The sequence below is a fragment of the Alligator mississippiensis genome, chromosome 4 (assembly GCF_030867095.1).
Source record: "Alligator mississippiensis isolate rAllMis1 chromosome 4, rAllMis1, whole genome shotgun sequence".
In the NCBI taxonomy this organism is placed as follows: domain Eukaryota; kingdom Metazoa; phylum Chordata; order Crocodylia; family Alligatoridae; genus Alligator; species Alligator mississippiensis.
In genome coordinates this window covers 247,898,214-247,917,778 of record NC_081827.1, presented here as the reverse complement: position 1 = coordinate 247,917,778, position 19,565 = coordinate 247,898,214, and the positions used below count along the sequence as shown (strand labels likewise).

Below are 19,565 nucleotides of genomic sequence, written 5' to 3'. Positions count from 1 at the left end.
AATAGATGGATGGCTCTTCACACTGGGACACTTTTGTTCAAAGACCAAAGAATTCAAAACAGCCATCCTTGACCTTAATACACTGACTGTGCCATTCTTGCGCACACTGAAGAAAACCTCCAGACTGCGCTAGATCTCTTTGCAGAAGTCTACTGAACTTTGGGCCTCTCTCTTAACATCAGAAGACTAAAGGGTTCTATCAGCCTGCTCCAGGCCATGAATGTGATCTCTTCCTCAAATTACTGTTGAGGAAAAGAACCTGGAGGTAGTTGAGCACTTCTCTTACCTTGGTAGTCACTTTTCTCAGAGACTAAATGTTGATGAAGAGATCCAGCACAGGATCTGTTTGCACAAGTGCCTCCATTGGAAAATTGCTTCAGCATGTGTTATTGGTTGCAATCTCTGGAAGTACACCAAGATCCAGATCTCCACCACAGTCATCATCCTCTACCAACCAAAACATGGGTGACCTACTGTTGTCAGCTCAAGAGCCTGGGGAGGTATTACCAACACTGCCTCTGGAACATCCTTCACATCAAATGAGACGATGGCAACACAAATGCCAGTATTTGTGAAGCCAACATTACAAACATGGAGTCAGTGATCCTCAAGCATCAGCTGGACCAGATATTGTGTGCCTGACTCTTGACTCCCCTCTTCTACTCCCAGCTTAGTTACGGCCTGAGATCTCTCAGCAGCCAGAGGAATCACTACAAGGACACATTGAAATCATACCTCAAGAAAACGGATGCCAGCATCAAGAGCTGGGAGGAGCTGGCTGCTAACCAACTCCAGAGACATCACGACCTCAAACATGGCAGCTTTCTTTGAGGTAAAGTGTCTTGCCCTCAAAGTAGAGAAGAAAGAACAGAGGAAAGAAAAGGAGAGTAATCCCATCCTACTCTCCCCTGCAGAAAGACCTGCAACTTCTGTGGATAGATCTCCCATCCATCCCACCCCCAAACATTGCTCCCTGCTGCCCCATGGCCCCATTCTAGCTGCTGGGCTGAATGCCTTGCCCGTAGCAGTGGGTACAGAGCAGATGGGCTGGGGTGCCTGGGCAACATGGCTGGGTCTGGCAGCAGCAGCAGCAGCAGGAAGAAGCCATTGGGGCTGCTGGGAAATGAAGTCTGACAGCCATGCCGCCACAGTCACACTGCGTGCTTGGATATGTGCCATGGCCTGGGCTGCTCCTGAGGAACTCACTGCAGCTGCATCCAGCCCGTGAGCCATATTTTGCTCAATCCTGCCAAAGATGCAGACAGCCCTGTGGTCGAATCTGATACGGGGGTACCTACTACCATCCTATCTTCAAGTTGTGTGCTCTAAACACAGATCATGTCAGACCCACTGCTTAAACCTGCCCTTAATGTGTGATGTCAGTTAAAGTTGCTGACTGCTGATACCTTGTCAAGCAGTGCCAGGCATGCGACAATGTGGGTGCTGACAGACGTGCAGCTTCCCAGTCTAACTCATGGCGCTTCACAGACATTCGCTATTGGGTTGGGAGGGTGGGGGACTGAGCTTCACTTTGGAGCTGATTCACCCAAGGAATTGCATGTCTGGAGCTTCTGTCCCCTAGTCCCACTCCCTCTCCCAGCTCCCATGCCGTGTGCATAATGGGAGAGGGGAGAAGGGATGGGGGAGCTCAGGCTGGGGTTTGCCCAGCCTATGCTGGAGTGGGGGCAGATGGATTGGAGCTGTCCTCGAGGCGAAGGTCTCTAATCCACCTGCCCCGTGTCCAGCACAGGCTGGGCAAACCCTAGCCTGAGCTCCCTCCCCTCCCTCCTGTTTCCTCCCATCATACAGACAGTATCAAGGGGGTTGGCTGCTAATGCAGCCCAGCCCCAATCCGAGAGAAGTTGGTGAAGGTGCTCCACTTCAGTGCGCTTTCATTTGCACTCTCATGTAAGAACGGTGAATTTTCATGCAATCAGGCATTTTTAAAGTGCTCTGCAGCTGTGCACCTTTGTCACGGTACAGCTGTAGAGCACTTTCAAGGGGCTGATCACACAACAAATGTAACTTCTGTCTGTGCCCTGTGAGTCCTCCCATGGAGAAGAGTAAATGCCATTTCCTTCACGCCAGAAGATGGACAAATTCTCTCTTACTGAGTGACCTAATGTGTAGTGCCTGTCTGGCAATTTTCTGCACCCCAGTGGTTGGTACATGTTCAGTGCATCGCCTGGCACAGGAGCCTTGCATTTGGTGGCATATGCTGACATGTAGATCTTATTGCATCAGAATGACTGTAAGTACTGAGAGAAGCAAACACCTTTTGCATAAGACGAATAGGTGTGAGCGTGCTGGACTCTGCATTCCAGGTTCACATGCCTTCAGGGATTTGTCCGGGTGAATCAGATAAAAGCAGTCCTCACACTCTCCAGGGGTCCCCATCTTTGTTCTTCCACCTGATTTGAAACAATAGAGCTGTCTCTGTAGTGGAAGAAACTTGTTTGGCCAATCCCCTCTGAGCTTGCTGAGTATGCTACTGGGCATAGGAAGCCATGTGTTGCTACTGTTCAAAGAAAACTTTAGCCTAGTATTCCTTAAAAGTTGCACAACATCTCATTTTTCAGCACAGATCTGAATCTGACAGCGTGCTTTATTTATTTATTTATTTATTTTCCTTCCTGAAAGCCTCCAGCAAAATGCCAAAAGCTTTCATTATGTGGAGGAGTTTGCAATAAGCAACGGGATGTTTTACAAGGAGGATGCCCTAGTACGTTTTTTGAACGTTGATGCATTGGTGTACTTGAAGCTAGCAGTGCCCCAGCGGTAGCATCCAGTGGGCGCATCTGCAGGAGACGTTTACTGCACAGTAAGACTATTTAGCTGCACAGTATACATCTTAGTATCTAGACATGTGGCACTGTTAGGCTGGAGTAAAGTAATTCACTTCGCAGCAGGATAGTACATGTAAATATGTGTACATGCTGCCCCAGCTGGCTAGGGCACAAGGCGAGCCCTATGCTAGAGCACCCTTATCCACAGCACAGTGAGCTGGAGGGAGCAGCCCAGGATGTCAGGCTAAGCCCCTGAGCTCCCTGCCACCCGGGGCTGCTCTGACCCGGCTCAGTATGCTGTGCTCCTGGGTGCACGTTCAATCAGCAATAAACCCCAGAGTTTATTAGTCCCCAGTGCACAAGTAGATGCGCCCCATGTCTATGCACTTGCAGAGAGGAGGAGAGTTTAACTGCTGATATAGTAACTGGGTATACAGTGGTGTCAGTGTAGTTGGGGGAAAAAAGACAAAGCTCTTGGAGTTGAAGTGGTGTAGGTTGTAGCCGTGTTGGTCTAAGGACATAGACAGGCAAGGTTCTTCAGCTAAATTTGATATCTTTTATTGGACCAACTCAAATAGTTGGAAAAAATCCCTGTTGCAAACTTTCAGGTATAAATACTCTTCGTCACGCTGAGGAAGCATCTGCAGTTGGTCCATCCAGGCACACACCAACCCCGTTTCCCCACATGGACAGCAAGAAAGAGGAGGACCCTAACCACACTCTGGCAAGGTGGTGGGGGCTGGTTCATTAATGTCTGTCCTTGCAAGGTTGAGACACGTACAAGTGCATAGTATTTAACCTTATTCCTGCTTGTCTACTTCTTGGGCATCCCCATCCCACCGAAAGTGCTGGGACCTCCCTCCCAAGGGTTACCTGAGAGGTCCGTCAGCACTGTTAGCCTCTTTTTGTCTGGATTGCTTCGCAGCATCCTTTTCTGCAGTTGCTTGACTGACAGGCGAGGTCATTTCCCTGCCCCCCTCCCTCAGTTATGCTAAGTGTGCTGCTTGCTGCAGCATGCTCGCATGCTTTGTTCCAAGTGAAATTGTTTTTAAAACCAGGATGATACCATCTTGCTAATAACCGGTGCATGCATGCATGCATGCGCTTATGTGTGACAGAGGGAGAGAGCAAGTGCCTTACCCGAGGTCTTCAAATGAAAAGCTGCAGAATGGCTCAAATGCATGTCACAAGCCCTACAAGGCTAACAGCAGGATGGTCCCCATTTGCTCAGCTGGTAAAATGGGACTCGGTAGCCCCTGCGTCCTGTCCCAGTGTTGCTGTGAAATGTTGAGCGCTCTCGAAAGACAGCAGAGTCAAACTAGTTTGCTAGGGAGTTATTAATGATGTTACCCCTGAAGTTTCTCCTTGTCAACAGATAATTAGAACAGAGTAATAATTAATTAGAGATAATTAAAGCATGCCACATGAACACCAAACGAAATACTAACAAGCCACAAAAGGAAAGCAGGCACGATGCAGTCCAGTGGATGGAACTGTACGTAGGAATCGTTAGGCATGTTGACATCATAATACCGAGCACTTAATTAACACATCACATTGAAAGGAGCTGAACCAACATCAGCCAGTCCTCTGAGGTAGGGAGATATTATTTCTGTCTTACAGAAGGGGCCAACTCGGATACACAGGCCGTGTCTACATGAGAGGCAGACTGCACGGTTGTTACTGCGCAGTCATTTAGTCCTTGCTTATGCCAGTATTATGCAAGTGCTGAATAACTGCGCATTACTGCACAGTACCATCCCCGCACAGTTTTATTCAGATAAGCACAAAAGTACAAAAAGTAGTAATAAGCTACTGTCACTGTTAATGCTCAACGCTACTGCATAGTAGCAACGAGATACTGCACAGAAGCATCTTGTATAGACGGGCCCACAGAGGTTAGTGAGCGGTTTAATCCCATTGAGTCAGTTGTCGGCCCAGCAGCGGGATTTCCAACAGCTCCAACCACTATACCAGGCTTCTTTGTAGTTAGACTTTTGTATCGCCTTGATTCACCAAAACCCCTCACCTGTAACATTTGCAGAAGACTGTTATTCTCCCAGACACATGTTCATCTCAAGCTTAAAAATATGCAGACTCACGTAATTAGCAACCACATCATTACCCCTTTTTAAGGTAAACACGCTTATCTGTGTTTGGTGTATTTTGTAAACCACTTGAAGATTATCGTTAAGCTCCCGAGTGGGGGGCGGAGGGCAGGTTGGTGGTGTGCTGAGTGACAGCTACTGTATGTTTTGGTTTCTTCTATTTTTTTTCTGTCTTGTATTGATCCGGATGGTAGTTCTGGGAATGGCTTTGCTTAGCAGGCAGTTAATATTCTGTGCAGTAATACATGACTTCATCTGAGGAGAATCCCACAGGCGGGCCAATGTGATCTGCTCTGTCATGTTTCTGTGACCCAATTTTCCCTGTTCTTTGTCTCAGACCTTCTCTGACCCCAGTCCTATTATCTCTTCCAATAATTCACCCGGGCCATTATTAATGGTGCATTAACTTTGGCTGTGCTTTCAGTAAAGATGTTTTTCTTGTGCTCATTCATCCTCCCAACTCACTTAAACAGCGAGATCATTATTCTGGGGACGTCACATAAACACAAAAACATCCCCCTTTCGGATACCTACAACCCTTAGGCACTTGGCCGGGGGAGCGGCGGAGGAAGGGTCTTCGATACAGCATTAAAACTGCAAGGAAGAAAATATTGGAGGATTGAGTAACCGCCCCCCCCCCCATGTCCCCGATTGAGCCGCCTTTGTAGCAGTTGAGCAGTATACAACTATCATTTATACTAATCTAACCTTGAATATCTGAACACCTCCCAATCTTTAATGTCATTTACTCAGGAATTAGTCCCAAAACAAGAAACAATATCATTTGAGTACGGGTGGCAAAATTTGATCATAACAGATTGCAGCAAAATGCATCATGCTATTTGTCATTTAGAAACAATGTTGGGATTTACCTCTATAGATTTAGAAATGTAGGGTTCAAATCCACCCATTTAATATATTTTATGGAAATATGAGTTGGATGAAAATGTGATTTTCCAAAATGTAAAAGAAGAGTGAATCTTTTCTCTTATTTAAGTCGGGGGGGGGGTGTCCTTTTTTTTTCATTTTAAACATGTTAAAAGAAAAGCAACTCCTTTTCCTTATTTAAATCTCATTTTAACCTTTATTTTTCACTGGATATAGTGATTGACTTAAAGGTTCCTGACTTTAATTGCATCTTTCCTCTTGCTCTGAAAAGAGAATGAGACTTGTACGCTGGAGGGAAGGGTGTCTAGCGAACAGCGAGAAGTGCCTTTGCTTTCCACGTGGGATTCGGTACAAGAGTCATCTGCCGATCCTCCAAATTTGATAGGCAGGTGACTAATGAGGCTGTGTAAAATCAACACGTACTTTCTTCTTTTTCCTTTGGAAATCAGTGCGCATAGGGAACGGGACATGGGTTTGAACATTTTAGCTGCCTGCTTCATCCTCTGCCAAATGAGTTGCCTCCCTAAATATGAATGTGCCTCGTGACTGGGCAGCACAGGCACTGTGTAATTGCTAATGTGCGTTCATTCGCTGCCCAGAATTGGTTTGTGGCAGGTCTTTTTAATTTTCCTGAGTTAGCTGCTTACCCAGTCTTTCCTGAGCCCATGTTGAGCGGGATGCCGTGATGACTGGGTCGTGTGCGATGTTATCTGTGGAAGTTGCTCTCTCTTATTCCAAGAAATGCAGTGTCATTTGCAAGCTGTGAACACTTCTGGAGCCTTTTAGAGGTAAAGTAATAGCTACTATTTGTTGTAGGTAAAGGCTACATCATCTGGTCTGGATCTCACACAGACCTGGGTCATGTGGTCTCTGAATAACTACAGGTGACATATATAGTGTTAGACCCCATAAAATAACTAAAAGAAACTTTAAAGAAAAAAATTAAAAGTGCCAGCAATGTTAAAAAGAATTATCTATTTTTTTCTTGTCAAAAGACTATCCATTTTGGCTAGGCCTTTTCTTCTTTTTTATAAAATGAATGTGATACTTTCCAACCGCAGGATCTACAAAGGACTTGGCTCAAAACTTGGCTTACCCCAAGGGAAATGACACCATTTTGATACTGGGCTGTAAATCATGGAAAATGTTGCTGTAGATGCGTGTTAAGTCATCATAAGAACATAAGCACATCAGACCAATGGTCCATTTAGCCTATTAGTGAGTAGTAGATATTTTAGAGGGTGATTATGTGAATGGGGCATGTCAAAAGCGATCCATCCTCTGTCATACCCTCCTGGGTTTCAACCATCATCGATTTAGGATGTAACAGGATCCTGCTCCAGGGCTGCCCCTGGAGCCTCCTCAGCCCCCATCAACTTCGCTCTCCTTGGGCAATCTCTGCCTCCTCTCTCCTGCCATGACTTGATGTATTTGTCTTTTAGAAAAAGGGAGGCTACTCCAAGGGCTTCCTAAGCCTGGCCTCTTGCTCATGAATGCAGGTGTCCATGCTTAATGCCTTCAGGGCTAATTACATGGGCTCCGTCCTCCCCAGTACCCATGCCCATGCCTTGCAGATATTACACATACTCATTAAATCCTAACTGTCCCTATGGGCTATGGGTTCCTTGCTCTGTTTGTCCTTACATCAGCCCTGCTCTAGGCTATGAGCACTCTGGCCCCCTCAGTCTCCAGCTATGGTCCCCCTGGCCTTTGGCTCTTCTCTTTAGACCCTGGACTTGACCCTGAGACCTATGGGCACTGGCCCTACCTGCTCCCCACGCCCTCCACCCCTCTGCTCTCTTTTTGGGCTCTCTAGCCCTGTTCTCTCTCCTGACCTCCCTTCCACCAACCACCAGACATTCCCCAGCCCTCAGGCTGTACGCAGGCTGTCCCACTGCCCTAAGGCTGCTTACTCTCAGACTTACTTGGTGTGAGCCAGAGTCACTCTCCATGGTGTGCTCAGGAGCTCCTTCCCCATCAGCTGCCAGGATGAAACTGCCTCCCAACTGCAGGCCCTGGGCTTATATTCCTCAAGTCCCACCCCCGTCCAGTCAGATGTCTTCTCTGATTGGTGCCTGAGCGGTTTCTAGAGCCCTCTCTCCCCTTAAAGGGAGAAGCATGCTAAGCACCCTGGCACATAGGGATATCATAGGGTAATCCCTGACTGCTGTTTTTAATAGCTTGCAGTAGAGCTCCTCTGCATTAATTTATCTCATCTTCTTTTCAACCTGGTTATATTACAGCTTCTACAACCTCCTGTGCTGGGAAGACGACTGACAGACATGAAAAAGAAAAGAAAAAAAGTTTTATTGGAAGAAGCAGCATGTTAGTTCAACCCAGCTCCTTAGCGTCTGTGTAGATCGGGCGCTTCAGCAGGGCTTTTTGATGCTTTTATCTAATAGCTGATGCAATCATCTGTTAGATAAAAGCACCTAAAAAGCGCCACTCAAGTGCCTGATCTATACAGATGTTGGGTGAGCTGGGTCCAACTAATGCAGTGCCTCTTCTGGCCATGTGCTGGGCTCAGCACCGAGTTTAAAGTGCCAATGGGGGGGGGGGGGGGTTACATCTATAAGCAGCCGAAGTGTTCAAAAGTTAACCATGTGGAAAGTAAAAAAGGTACTCTCTTGTTTGTTTTAAACCTTTCTCCTGATAATTTCAGTGGGTGCTCCCTAGTTCATGGGCTCTGGGTTTAGTGAATATTATTTTCCTATTCACTTTACACATACCCGCTGTGATTTTGCAGACCTTTATCATATCCCCTCTCAGCCTCCTCCTTTCCAAAATAAAAAGTCCTAGCATCTTTGGTCTCTCTCCTGGCCATATGGCACCTGCTTCGTGCCCTGATCACCTTTTTTGGCCTTCCCTGTACCTGTTCTCATTCTACTACATCCTTTTTCACAGGCAGAAACTAGGACTCCATGCAGTAGTCAAGATTTGGGTCCACCATGGATTTATACGGTGGCAAATAATGAAATGTTTTCATTTATTTTTTATTCCATTCTTAAAGATATAAAATCATAGGAAAGTACATTTTACAAAACCAACATTTAACGGCATTTTTGGTCACCACTGCATGCTGAGTTGGCATTTTTAGAGACTCATCTACAATGACTCCTAGGTCTTCCTCCTGAACGGCTAGTTCAGAGCCCAGCATTGTGTCTGGAGAGCTGATGTTATTTTCCCCCATATGCATTACTTTGCATTTGTCAATGTTGAAATTCATCTCCCACTTTATTGCCCACTCATTTAGGTCAGTGAGATGTTTCTGCAACTCCTCACCATCAGCTTGGGATTTGACTGCTAGGAATAATTTAGTATCAGGCATTGCAAGGAAAACAGAATCTCAAACTCAAGGTTCGGCGGGTTAATGGAGGAAGTTCATAGCATCATTGGGGCTAAGAAACCTGAACTTCCTGCTCTCAGAATCAAGGCTCATACCAACTGAGCTGAAAGAGAATTACTGTTAGCCCCATAGGACCTACGATAGAGACAGTTCTCATTCCATTCACTATAAGGCACTTTTGACACATGGATGCTAATCACCTCGTAGTATTCATGTTAGTATACGTGTGTATGCTATGGATCTATCAATCTATCTATCAATCAGATTATCTGTCTGTCTGTCAATCAAATATACACACACATCATGTATATATGCACACACACACACCATATATATATGTGTACGTGTGTGTATGTACGTATGCATGTATGTATATGTGCACATACCATTGCTAATGTGTGATATCCAAGAGTAATAGTCCCTGTAAAGTTTTGTATTTCACCCTTTACTGGTACTTATAAGCTGTAACCTGGTTTTGAAGGAGAAAAGAGGGTGACTAAGAAAAGCAAATGTTGGTAATTCTGAAAAAAAGTATGCAACCCATGTCTTTCAAGAAGCATATTTTTTGTTCTTGGAGAAAATCTGTGCTAGCCTCCATTTCAAGCTACCTGGCCCTGAAACCTCCCCCTTTAAACTTGCATGACTTCTTTCCTTTCCTGCCTGGTGCTGGAAGGTCAGATGGTCTTTGAATGGCAGAGGATGAGGAAAACAGCAGTGGGATGCCCTTGTTTTGTTAACAACCCCTGGCTGGAAGGTGATTTCCAACAAGTGGGGGCATGTAGCAGGATATTTTTCCCTTACTAAACTGTGTAGCAGAGCAGACACATTCCTTTATGAGCGGTAGTTGAGTAGAAAGTGAAACTTTCAATCCATGTATTAAAACTGCCCCATCACCTTGGCATAAGGATGTGATAGACCTGAGAGTAACATCATTTTTGTGCAAAACTCCCTTACTCTCCACTAGCCCTTCCTTATTTGATACCACTTATTTTTAATCTGCCTCCACTGCAGATTTCCTCTGTCTTCTCTATGTACTAGAGATGACATTTTTCCGCAGTTCATAAGGATACAGTATTTTTGAAAATCACCTTTTTGTGCCTTCTGCAATGCATTGTATTGCACTGAGCAATGTACATTATCCTTCTTCCTTTAGGAAAAAAAGCTCTAGGCTTTCCCTGTGAAGGACTTGGTCCATGTTTGCAAATCACTTGTTTCCGACGCCAATCAATAGGATTTCCATTTAGCTGTACAACGCGCACTAGTTATATATGAACCTTCCGCTATATTGAAAGCAGTCGTGAGTGCAGACCAGCCTAAATAAGATACTGTCTTGATTAGATGAAGGTTGGCAACTTCATTTGCCCAGTCATCATACTGCATTTCCAATGGCTATTTAGAAATGCATCACCATGAACTTGCTTGGAGTAATTGAATATAATTGTCTTTTTAAACCACGAGTGTAAAAACATCCATCTTGGTAAATGGCGTGTGTTGCTGCTGCTTCTGTTGCCAGCTCACTTCTCTCTTCAACAGGGATGGGAACAGGAGGCGGAAGGGAATGCTGATATTTATGAATTAATAGTTGTTTGCCTACAAAGCTATTCATTAATTTAGACCAAGCGTCCCCAAGAAAATTAAAGGGCTAGCATATATCACTGTAACTCCAGAAAACATGTATAAGCAGTAAAGAGGCCCCAGCTGAAAAGCTGAAGAGGGAAGCCACTGAAAAAAATTATTTGCGAAGCCAAACAACAATTGCCAGGTCCTCCAATTTAATGAGACCCCAAAAGCAAAACTGGCTGGAAGCAAAAATGAAACCGATGAGTATCCTGCGTCTCCAAATGGCTTAAAAATAATAATAATAAAGAATATATGGTCAAAACGGAAAAGAAACGAATTAGATGTTTCAATTGCTGTGATATTTGAAGCATTGCCAAAGAATTTTTCTAAAATGTTGGCTTTATATTCATTGTATCCCAAAGAGAAAAGCAAGGCAGGAAGGGATCCCACCTTTGTCATGGAAGGAATAGTCTTGCAGATGAATTATTGATGCGGCCTTGGGAGTCAGAAGGTAAGACCTTCAAACGGTTAGTTAGAAGGTAAGGCCTACAGGGCCAGATTTTCAAAAGACCTCAGCACCCCGTTTTTCCCGCTGGGCACTGAGCTCTGTTGAAACCTTGGCCTAGGCAGCCCACGATGACTCAAATACCCTATATTTATTCACCTACCACAGTTACGTTTTTCCTGAAAATTAGCCGTCCCGAATTACGTATTTTAAGAGAGTAAACTGATTTCTGCACCAGAATAGAGGCAGGGGAACATCGAACGATGGCAGAAGGCTGTGCTTGGCATTGGATCAACTAAGGCTGGAGCTTCCAACTGCATGGAGCAGGGGCAATGTCCCATAATCAGCATCACTCCTCCCTCCCTTCTCCTTGCTGCAGGGCCCACTGCTACAAGTTTAACCTTCTCACACCTACTGCTGACTTGCTAGGAGTTGTTGTCCAAGCGGTGGCGGGGGAGGATGCATGCTCCGTGTAGCTGGAGTCTTCCTCCCTATGGCAGAGAAGACTGAAAAAATCTTGTTTTGCTTCAATTTGCCTTCCCAAAACGAGATATGTGTCTTTTGTGGGTGCGTGGCATATGGATAAATATGGTGTTTAACCTGTCTGGCATAGAGATGGCCAGCAATGTCATGCAGCAGACGAGGGCAGGAGGACAGAGGCATGCAATTTGATTATGTAAATGTGCAACTCTGGTTCCACGTAGGGCAACGTAAATACTCTCCCTATACAGCCCAGATGCATGTAATGGCTCTACCACACAGACTGAACCCATGGCTTGTAGAACTTCCTGCATGCCTCTGGAGCCTTTGCAACTTTTATCTAGTTGTCACCGGTACTCGTGAGAGCTAAGGACCCTCTGAATCAGTGAGAAAAGCCCAATGCATTAGATAAGGCCCTGAGTGCATGGAACTGAGAAGAGCCAGACCAGCTTCCAAGCTGTCAGAGCAGAGAATCCAAGAGTAGCAATTTTCTGGGAGATCAGGCAAACCACTGAATTATAATGCCAGGCTCCAGAAAGCTATTTACATTGGCTGTGTCTTGGGCAGAACAGCAGATTTATGTTGAGCATTGTCCTGTGTATTAATAATAACATTGGGGTGACGACTGTTAGGCATCAGCAGGATTGTGCTGCATTTCTGCCATGGAAAAACTTGCTTGGGCACATCTACATGTGCACGAACGCGACGTTTTTAATGCACGTTACATTTAGTACCTCCAATGCGAGGTCCTCAATTAATGTACGCTAGTAAAATACGAAATATGAACTTTCATTTCTACCCAAGAGAACTTGTACAATCTTTTCTCCGATGCCTGAAGAAGGGTGTGTGTGCCCTAAAGCTTGCAATTAAAGAACTTTTTTTGCAAAAATCTAGTTGGTCTAATAAAAGATACAACCTCTGCCATGAGTTTTGACTCCTTTTGCACATTTGCATGCTTTTTCAATGACGCTTAATGTGCAGTAGACTATTTTACTGCACATTAGTGTAATGTCATGGTTTTTTATGTGACACTTTAAAGTGCAGTAAAATAGTCGACTGTGCATTAAAGCAGATGTATAGATGTGCCCTCTGTGTCTTAAAAAATTAAGTTTCTTCCATGTGCCTTTAGTTAAAATATTCCAGACACTCCAGGACTGTTAGAGGAGCTGGGGAAAATTCCTGCCTGCAAAAGAAAATCCTAAAGGATGCACATTTACTCTGTTGCATTACTTCTCGGGAGTTTAACAGTTATCCTACTGTGTCCTGACATTAGGCAAGCTACAAGTGCTTTCAGTATATTGGGTACCAGGCGCTGCCAGCTCTCTCCCGTACCACTGAGAGTAAGTCGACTGTGGAGCCTTGAATACTTTCCACCTTGACTACCTTAGCTCAACTCCATCCAGAGGAGCTGGCAGGAGGATTGTTTTTGCATCGTGTCTCACCTCTCCTGGCAGCAGAGCTGACGCGGTGTCTAGATAAGCATGCTATGTGAAGCTCAAGAATTCAAGATTGAAAAGAGGATAAAATCCACAGATCCTCTTATTGCTATGCCAGGGCGCAAGTATAGGGACGGTTTCTGCAGATTTGCTAGAGCTGAACCTAAAGAACCAGATCGCCAACTGGTACAGAGCAGCGTAGCTCCTTTGAAGTCGATGCTTTGATATCAGTGCGGCTGGGGTCGCGGCAGCAATAAGCTCAGGTTTAAGTCTCTTTTAGAAAAGAGTCTGGATGCAGTTAATGGAGCTGCATTGACGCCAGCTGAGGATTGGGCTTATGCCTTGAAGCTGTAGCTTTCTTCCAGGGGATGTTGCTTCCCTGCCCACCAGAACAACTGCTGTGGATGGTGGGGGCCGGTTACAGTGGGGTGTTTGGTTGGGGTGATTTTTATTACAATAAACTCATGTTTTACAAGCTCCAATTTAGCAGACAGTCTGGCAAAGACTTTGATGCCCAATGTGAGTGGGAAGAAAACGTGCAAAAACTGCAAAGCGTACACAGCCTGGCTTCTTACTGTTTTAAATCTGATTTTGGTTGCAAAAGTGGAAACGGCCTATCAGTACAAACCAGGTGATGAGTCCTATTAAAGGACTGTCATGTGGTGTAGTAACGGAGGCACTGCTAATTGCATTCCTCACGGCTTCTGTAACTTTAGAGAAACCAGGCAAGGCCCTCGGCCTGCCGTATCAGAGGCAGCACGCAGAAATAGCCCGATGGCTTTTCCTTCAGTCCAGCCAGGCTCTGAAAGGTTTCCTCCGTAACTTTTGGGGTCCATAATAAACATGAAAGCCGGTGGAGTTAATCAGTCGATGTAGGTGTTCTGGGCCCTCCGAGATCACTTCATCTTTCCATCAAAGATGAAACAAGCTTCTCAAATGAATAAAAAATAGGGCTGCAAATGATGACAAGGGAGAGCGATTTGGGCTCCATCCTCAGAAGCTGTGCGCCTCTGCGTGTCTCCCTGGCCGACGTTCATCCAGTTCTCGCTGTTACCCTCTTAGGTAAATATTTCCATCCTGATTCCCGCTCGGTGTGTACAGACCTTCAGGAAAGGTGCAGCTGCTGCTCCAGGTGTTGGGGACGGTGGCAGGTCTGGTTTCTGCCAGGCTCTGTCGAGTCTGATTTGCGTTGCAAGTCTAGTTTTCTGTGGTGCTTCCTATAATCTCCCCGAGTTCAAAGAGCGCTTAGCTGCTTGTCTTTGTCAAAAACCCTGTTGGAGATCTTTTATGTTGAAGATGTAGGATTTCTCCGAATGACTTTGATTATTTATTCATTCCACTTCTCTGGTGTATGATAGCGCTGATATCATGAAGACCTCTTGTCTTGCACTGCTCTTGCTCTGAAATTCATGGAGATTTAGTGCCTTTGAAATTGTTTTAAAAGGGAATGAAAAGTTTTTGAAGTCCTTTTTCTTCTTCTCTTTCCCTCCACAGTGCCACAGCACATTTTTCCGCCCTTCCATGCTCCTTTGCCAATTGACATGCGCCACCAGGAAGGAAGATACCATTATGAACCTCACTCCATCCATGCTATTCACGGGTAAGTCTTCTATATGATGATAGCATTTACCTGTCCGCCAGGTGTATCATACGGCTTGATTAAAGCATGCAAAGGGCCGGAAGATCCTGTGATGTCAGGTGCAGCATTAATGTATCAGTCAGCTGAGGTTATAGGAGCAGGAAAGGTCCCAGCTTTGTTTTTGTGGTGCGTTTTACTCTGGGCCGGTCCTGACTCCACCGCGGCTTAAATGTCTATTTTGGTCCCTCGGTTTCAGAGGTCTGAGGTTCCTCTCTGTCCTTACATCCACATGAAAAGTAAATGAAAAGTTTCTTTGCCCACTCTATTCAATATGGTTTCATGGGACTACCGGCATGGGATGCTATATAAGTAATGTGAAAGTATAATAAAGAGACAAACTTTCAAGTAACCCATAGAGGTAGAGTGATATCCAGGTTGTAGCCGTATTGGGTTAGAGGCAAAAGGAATCAGGGCTCATGGTAGAGGTGATATCTTTTATTAGATCAACTTGATTTTTGCAGACAAAAAAATCTAGTTGGTCTAATAAAAGTTATCACTTGTACCACGGGTCCTGATTCCTTTGAGGTAGAGACGGCCATGATCCACGCGAGAGATGGCTAAGCTCTGTTTCAGGTTCAGCGTTGTACATGCCTTGCTAAAGGTCTGAGCTGTGCATTTCTCCTCCAGGTCATGCCCAGAGCAGGGCAGGGAGCTGTCATCCCTCCCGCCTGGGTCAGAGGAGGAGGAAGGTCTAGCAGCGCTAGGTTAATTGCCCAGGATGTGGATCCCTGCTCTGCAATAGATTATCCTCGTGACACTTTGCTTCTCTCTGCCTCGCTAGGTTGTTCATAACTTGTGATAATAGCAAGCCCCAGCTTTGCAGCAGTGTTGTTAGACTAAACACGTTGAAGACTGAGAGGCCCAGATACCGGAGCAATTTAAGTATGTAAGAGAGAGATTGCTGTATCTGGAAGCTGTTGGACAGACTTTGCCATGCACGGTGCTTTCCAGTTGCTTTTAAAGCAGGGAAAGCTGTGGAGTGACAGTGCCTGGGATTTCTAAATACCTTAATAACTTGCCTTTCATTCTTTTGTGGAGTATTTTTTTTTTATTAGTAGCCCAGGCATGCATTTGGTTTCCAAGTTTTGTGCTTCGTACTTTAATTTCTTTAGTTACGGAGCGATAGTGAGGCCACCAGCTTTCTCTAAGTGTGATCAGGGCTTGGAAAAGTCCTGGCTTGTGAACGTATAGTTTTCTCTAAGGAAGGGTTTTGCAGACAAGAGTTTTTCTCTTGGTTCCTGGTATGCAATGTTTCCAGGCCCGCGCCACCTGGGGAAGGAGGAGCTGCTGGAAGATTGGGAACAAGAGTTGACGTGGTTGTACTGCAGCTGCGGACCTGCAGACAGATGGCCGAGCGGGGCAAGGGGAAGGGGATGGTATTGAATTGCTGCACTGCTGTGTAATGTGCCAGTCGAGTGCCCGGGATAAAACAGGCCTCCTTTGTTGCTCCATGTCAGTAGTGGATCCCTGTGGAAATTTCAGCAGGTGATATTTGGTGAGAATGGTTTTTCCTCCTGTGAAAAATGTGGAATTTCAGCATAAACCTGAACTGCTATTTTTTTTCCCTAGAAATGTTGCCTCGCAGGAGTTGTAGCTCAGTGTCTTTAGCTGCCCATGTTCCTTTCCAAGCCTTGCCTTGCTCCAGGCTTAGACTCTATTCTCCACGATGACCGCGGAGTCCCTTTTTCATAAGAGGAAGCAGTGCGTCCTGGGAGTCACTGGAGGGTCGGTCCTACTGGATAGACTCGTGCCTCAGGACTTTAATAGTGAAAAGCAGGCTTTGAAATAAGCTCTGAGAAGTCACCCACAACAGAATTAGTTTTAGGATGGCAGCTTCTTTCTATATGGTACTTTATTTTGTGGGAAGAGTAAGATGGGCAGCGTGAAAAGGTACTTTGCCAGGAACCCTGGTGCCTTTCAACTTTATTTTTCCTTTCTCTCTATTGTTTCTAAAGCCTGGGTCTGCTTTGCCTCTGACAAGATACACCTTGCTTTGCAGGGCTGTTTGCAGGTACCCATCCCGGGGAAAACAGTCAGTGGGATGCAGTGAAGTCTCGTGAGCCGGCTGAGTTGCATAGTACAGGGCTTTGTTCAGGTTCTGCACGATCATCTTATCCCAGAGATGCTGCAGGGTGACAAAATGTCCCTTGATATCCTCCCAAAGTGTCCCTTGATATCCTCCCAAAATGTCCCTTGATAGCCTACTACTGGTAGTTCCCCCTTCTGGCTTGGCACTCAGCTTTGGGAGATGATCAAAGAGACAGGGAAACATTTCGCCATGGCGCATGTGGTCAACCAAGGCACCCTATTTATAAAAGTCTTCGCAGAAAAGGGCCCTGAGCTTTGCTTAAAACAACTAATTTGGAAACAAAAGAGCAGTTTATGCTTGTTAAGCAATGGCTGAGGTTGGCAAAGGAAATACTGAGAGGCGGTGATTTAAGGGTCTGTTTGGTACCGTGGCCAAAAGGCCCATGTTCGGAGTCCAGATTTCCCATCCAGTCCAAATGCTGAGCTCCCTCTTACACCAGCAGTCCTTACCCCCCGTGTACCACCACACCATTATCTTCCAGAGGGCTTCTGCCGACAGGCTGGCCCAGTGGTCACCTCCCCATGCCATCTGTCAGTATTAGGCTGTGGCCAGCTTATCCATTTCTCTTTCTGCATCATCAGTGGATGTCTAGTTGTCCTGCTTAGGGAACAGCTATAGTGTTAATCCCCTCTTAAGTCCACGTTTCTTCACTGGCTGGGCACACCTGAAAAGTAATTCCAAACTTAGCAGCTGATTCTTGATCTTTCACCACAGTTCATTGTAGGCTAAATAATTAATTTTAATTGGATCAGGTCAGCATGGGATCCATAGGCACTGTCTATTCAGGTAACCTCCACCCGACTGAATGGCCCCCAAAACACGTCGTGTTCAGACAGGCAGGTGATTATTTCCCTTTTCCTATTGTTAGTAGGCAGATATGCGAACAGTGGCTGCATTTGCCCGGTGGGGAGCGAATAGTCACCTGTTAGTATTTAGTGTAATGAACCATCCAAACAGAACTGGATGCTCAATAGCTAACACCCTTTTTGTAAAGGGTCTTTCAGCTCATCGACATCCCTATAGTGCCCAGCACAGAGTAACGTCTGCAATATTATTTAGTGTACTGGAAACATAAAGAACTTGTTCATGGGTCTTAGAGGAGGAAATCTGGTCTCCCTTTGAAAATTCCAGCCGTATTAATCCCTCCTTTGGAGCTTGCTTTAAAGGGCTGCCTCTGTGGTGGAGAAGCGCTGAAGCTGAACAGCAGACCACCTCTATGCACTGTGCTTTGTGCAAAGGTTTAGGAGTAGGTACCGGGTTTTAAGGAAATAACCCAGGCTGGAAAACACAATGCACTCCTATTGGGTTTGTGTGTGTGTGTCTGTACCGCCACCTTCTGCTGGGATCCAGACTGCCAGGTGTCCCAGGCCCAGTTCCACTAACACTGAATGCAGCTCTTTAAACTGCCAGTGGTAAGAGCCTGTGTTTTCGGGTATGACTAGGAGAGTTGTGTCTAGACGATCATCACTTCCAGGCTAGGGACAGACCTTACACATAAACCGGTTTAAGTGATTAGAAACTGGTTTACCCTTGTAACAGAACAGAAGTTCAGTGCACTTGAACCAGTTTCAAAATGGCCGAAACTGGTTTAAGATAAACCTGGTTGAGTGTAGTATCAGACATTACTGATTCGGGTCAAACCGGTTTATGCAATTTCTGTCCCAGATCCCTTCCCAATTTAAGTTAAACCAGAGTCCCCCAGCATCCCAGCATGCTTTTCAGCCCAGGGCTGAGCTATGCTGTCCACTCCAGAGAGCAGGGCTGGCCCCACCCCTCTGCTGTGTAGCTGGAGCAGGGGAAGGGTCATGGCCTGATGCTGCCCTGGCATGGCCTCCTGAGGCAAAGGGGGCAGGGAGGGGACTTATTGCCCCCTCCTTCCCCTCTCCTACTGGGGATGACAGCTAGGGTCTGCCAGCCCATGTCACCCCCCCCTCCCCCACCTGCAGCCTGAAGCAAACAGGGAAAGGGAAGGGGATTTAATTTCTCCCTCCATCCTCTGTCCCACCAGCAGCCTGGGTCAACCTGGCCAGGGTGGAGCAGCTCCTGTCAGCCATTCCCCCCTCCCCACTCCAGCGGCAGGGGAGGGAGCGTGATCAGAGCCAGCTGGCATGGCCTTGCCATCTGCCTGCCTCGCCTGGGGCTGCGGCTGTGGAGCTGAGCCAGGCCATCCTGCAGGTGCTGCCGAGCACAGGTGGAGGGTCCAGCCAGGGCTGGGCTGTGGGGGCTGGGTCGTTCCCAGTGGGCTCCGGTTGAGGCTGGGGCCGTGGGGGCTGCACAACCAGATTGCTCCTGGCTTCCTGTGCCCAAGCTGGGCAGGGCTGTCATGGAGCCACAGCCAGCTGTGAAGCATACTTCCCAGTGGCTGTGACTCTGTGACAGCTCGGCCCAGCAGCATGGGTGGGGGCTGGATGGGTAACAGCCTGCCTGGGCAGCTCGGAGGCACCAGCGGGCCCCGAGCCTGGAGACCATCCACCGCAGCTTCTGCCGCACCCCTGTCCTGTGCAGCACCCAGCAGCTGCAGCCACATCACAAGCTGCAGGCTGCCTGGGGCTGGGTGGGCTGTTCTACCCCCCTCGCCTCCAGCTGCTACTGCTGCTGTTGCCCCTGCCCCACTGTGCCGCACTGTGCTGCTCTGGGTGGGCAGGTGGGAGCTTCTGCCCAGTGCGTGGAACTCGGGCTCCAGCTCCAGCTGCCTCCCACCTACTGTGCCTGCCCTCAGGGGCTACTC

The 19,565-nt window shown here is 46.6% G+C and overlaps 1 protein-coding gene across 3 annotated transcripts in view; it reads left to right on the top strand.

The window, feature by feature from the left end:
- Positions 1-19,565, top strand: part of GLI2 (GLI family zinc finger 2) — a 270,831-nt gene that overhangs the window by 151,832 nt on the left and 99,434 nt on the right. For all 3 annotated transcript variants that reach the window (XM_019480421.2, XM_059727488.1, XM_059727489.1), the window contains one exon: positions 14,604-14,709. In XM_019480421.2, coding sequence (XP_019335966.2) covers positions 14,604-14,709 — 106 coding nt within the window. The remainder of the gene's footprint in view (positions 1-14,603; positions 14,710-19,565) is intronic.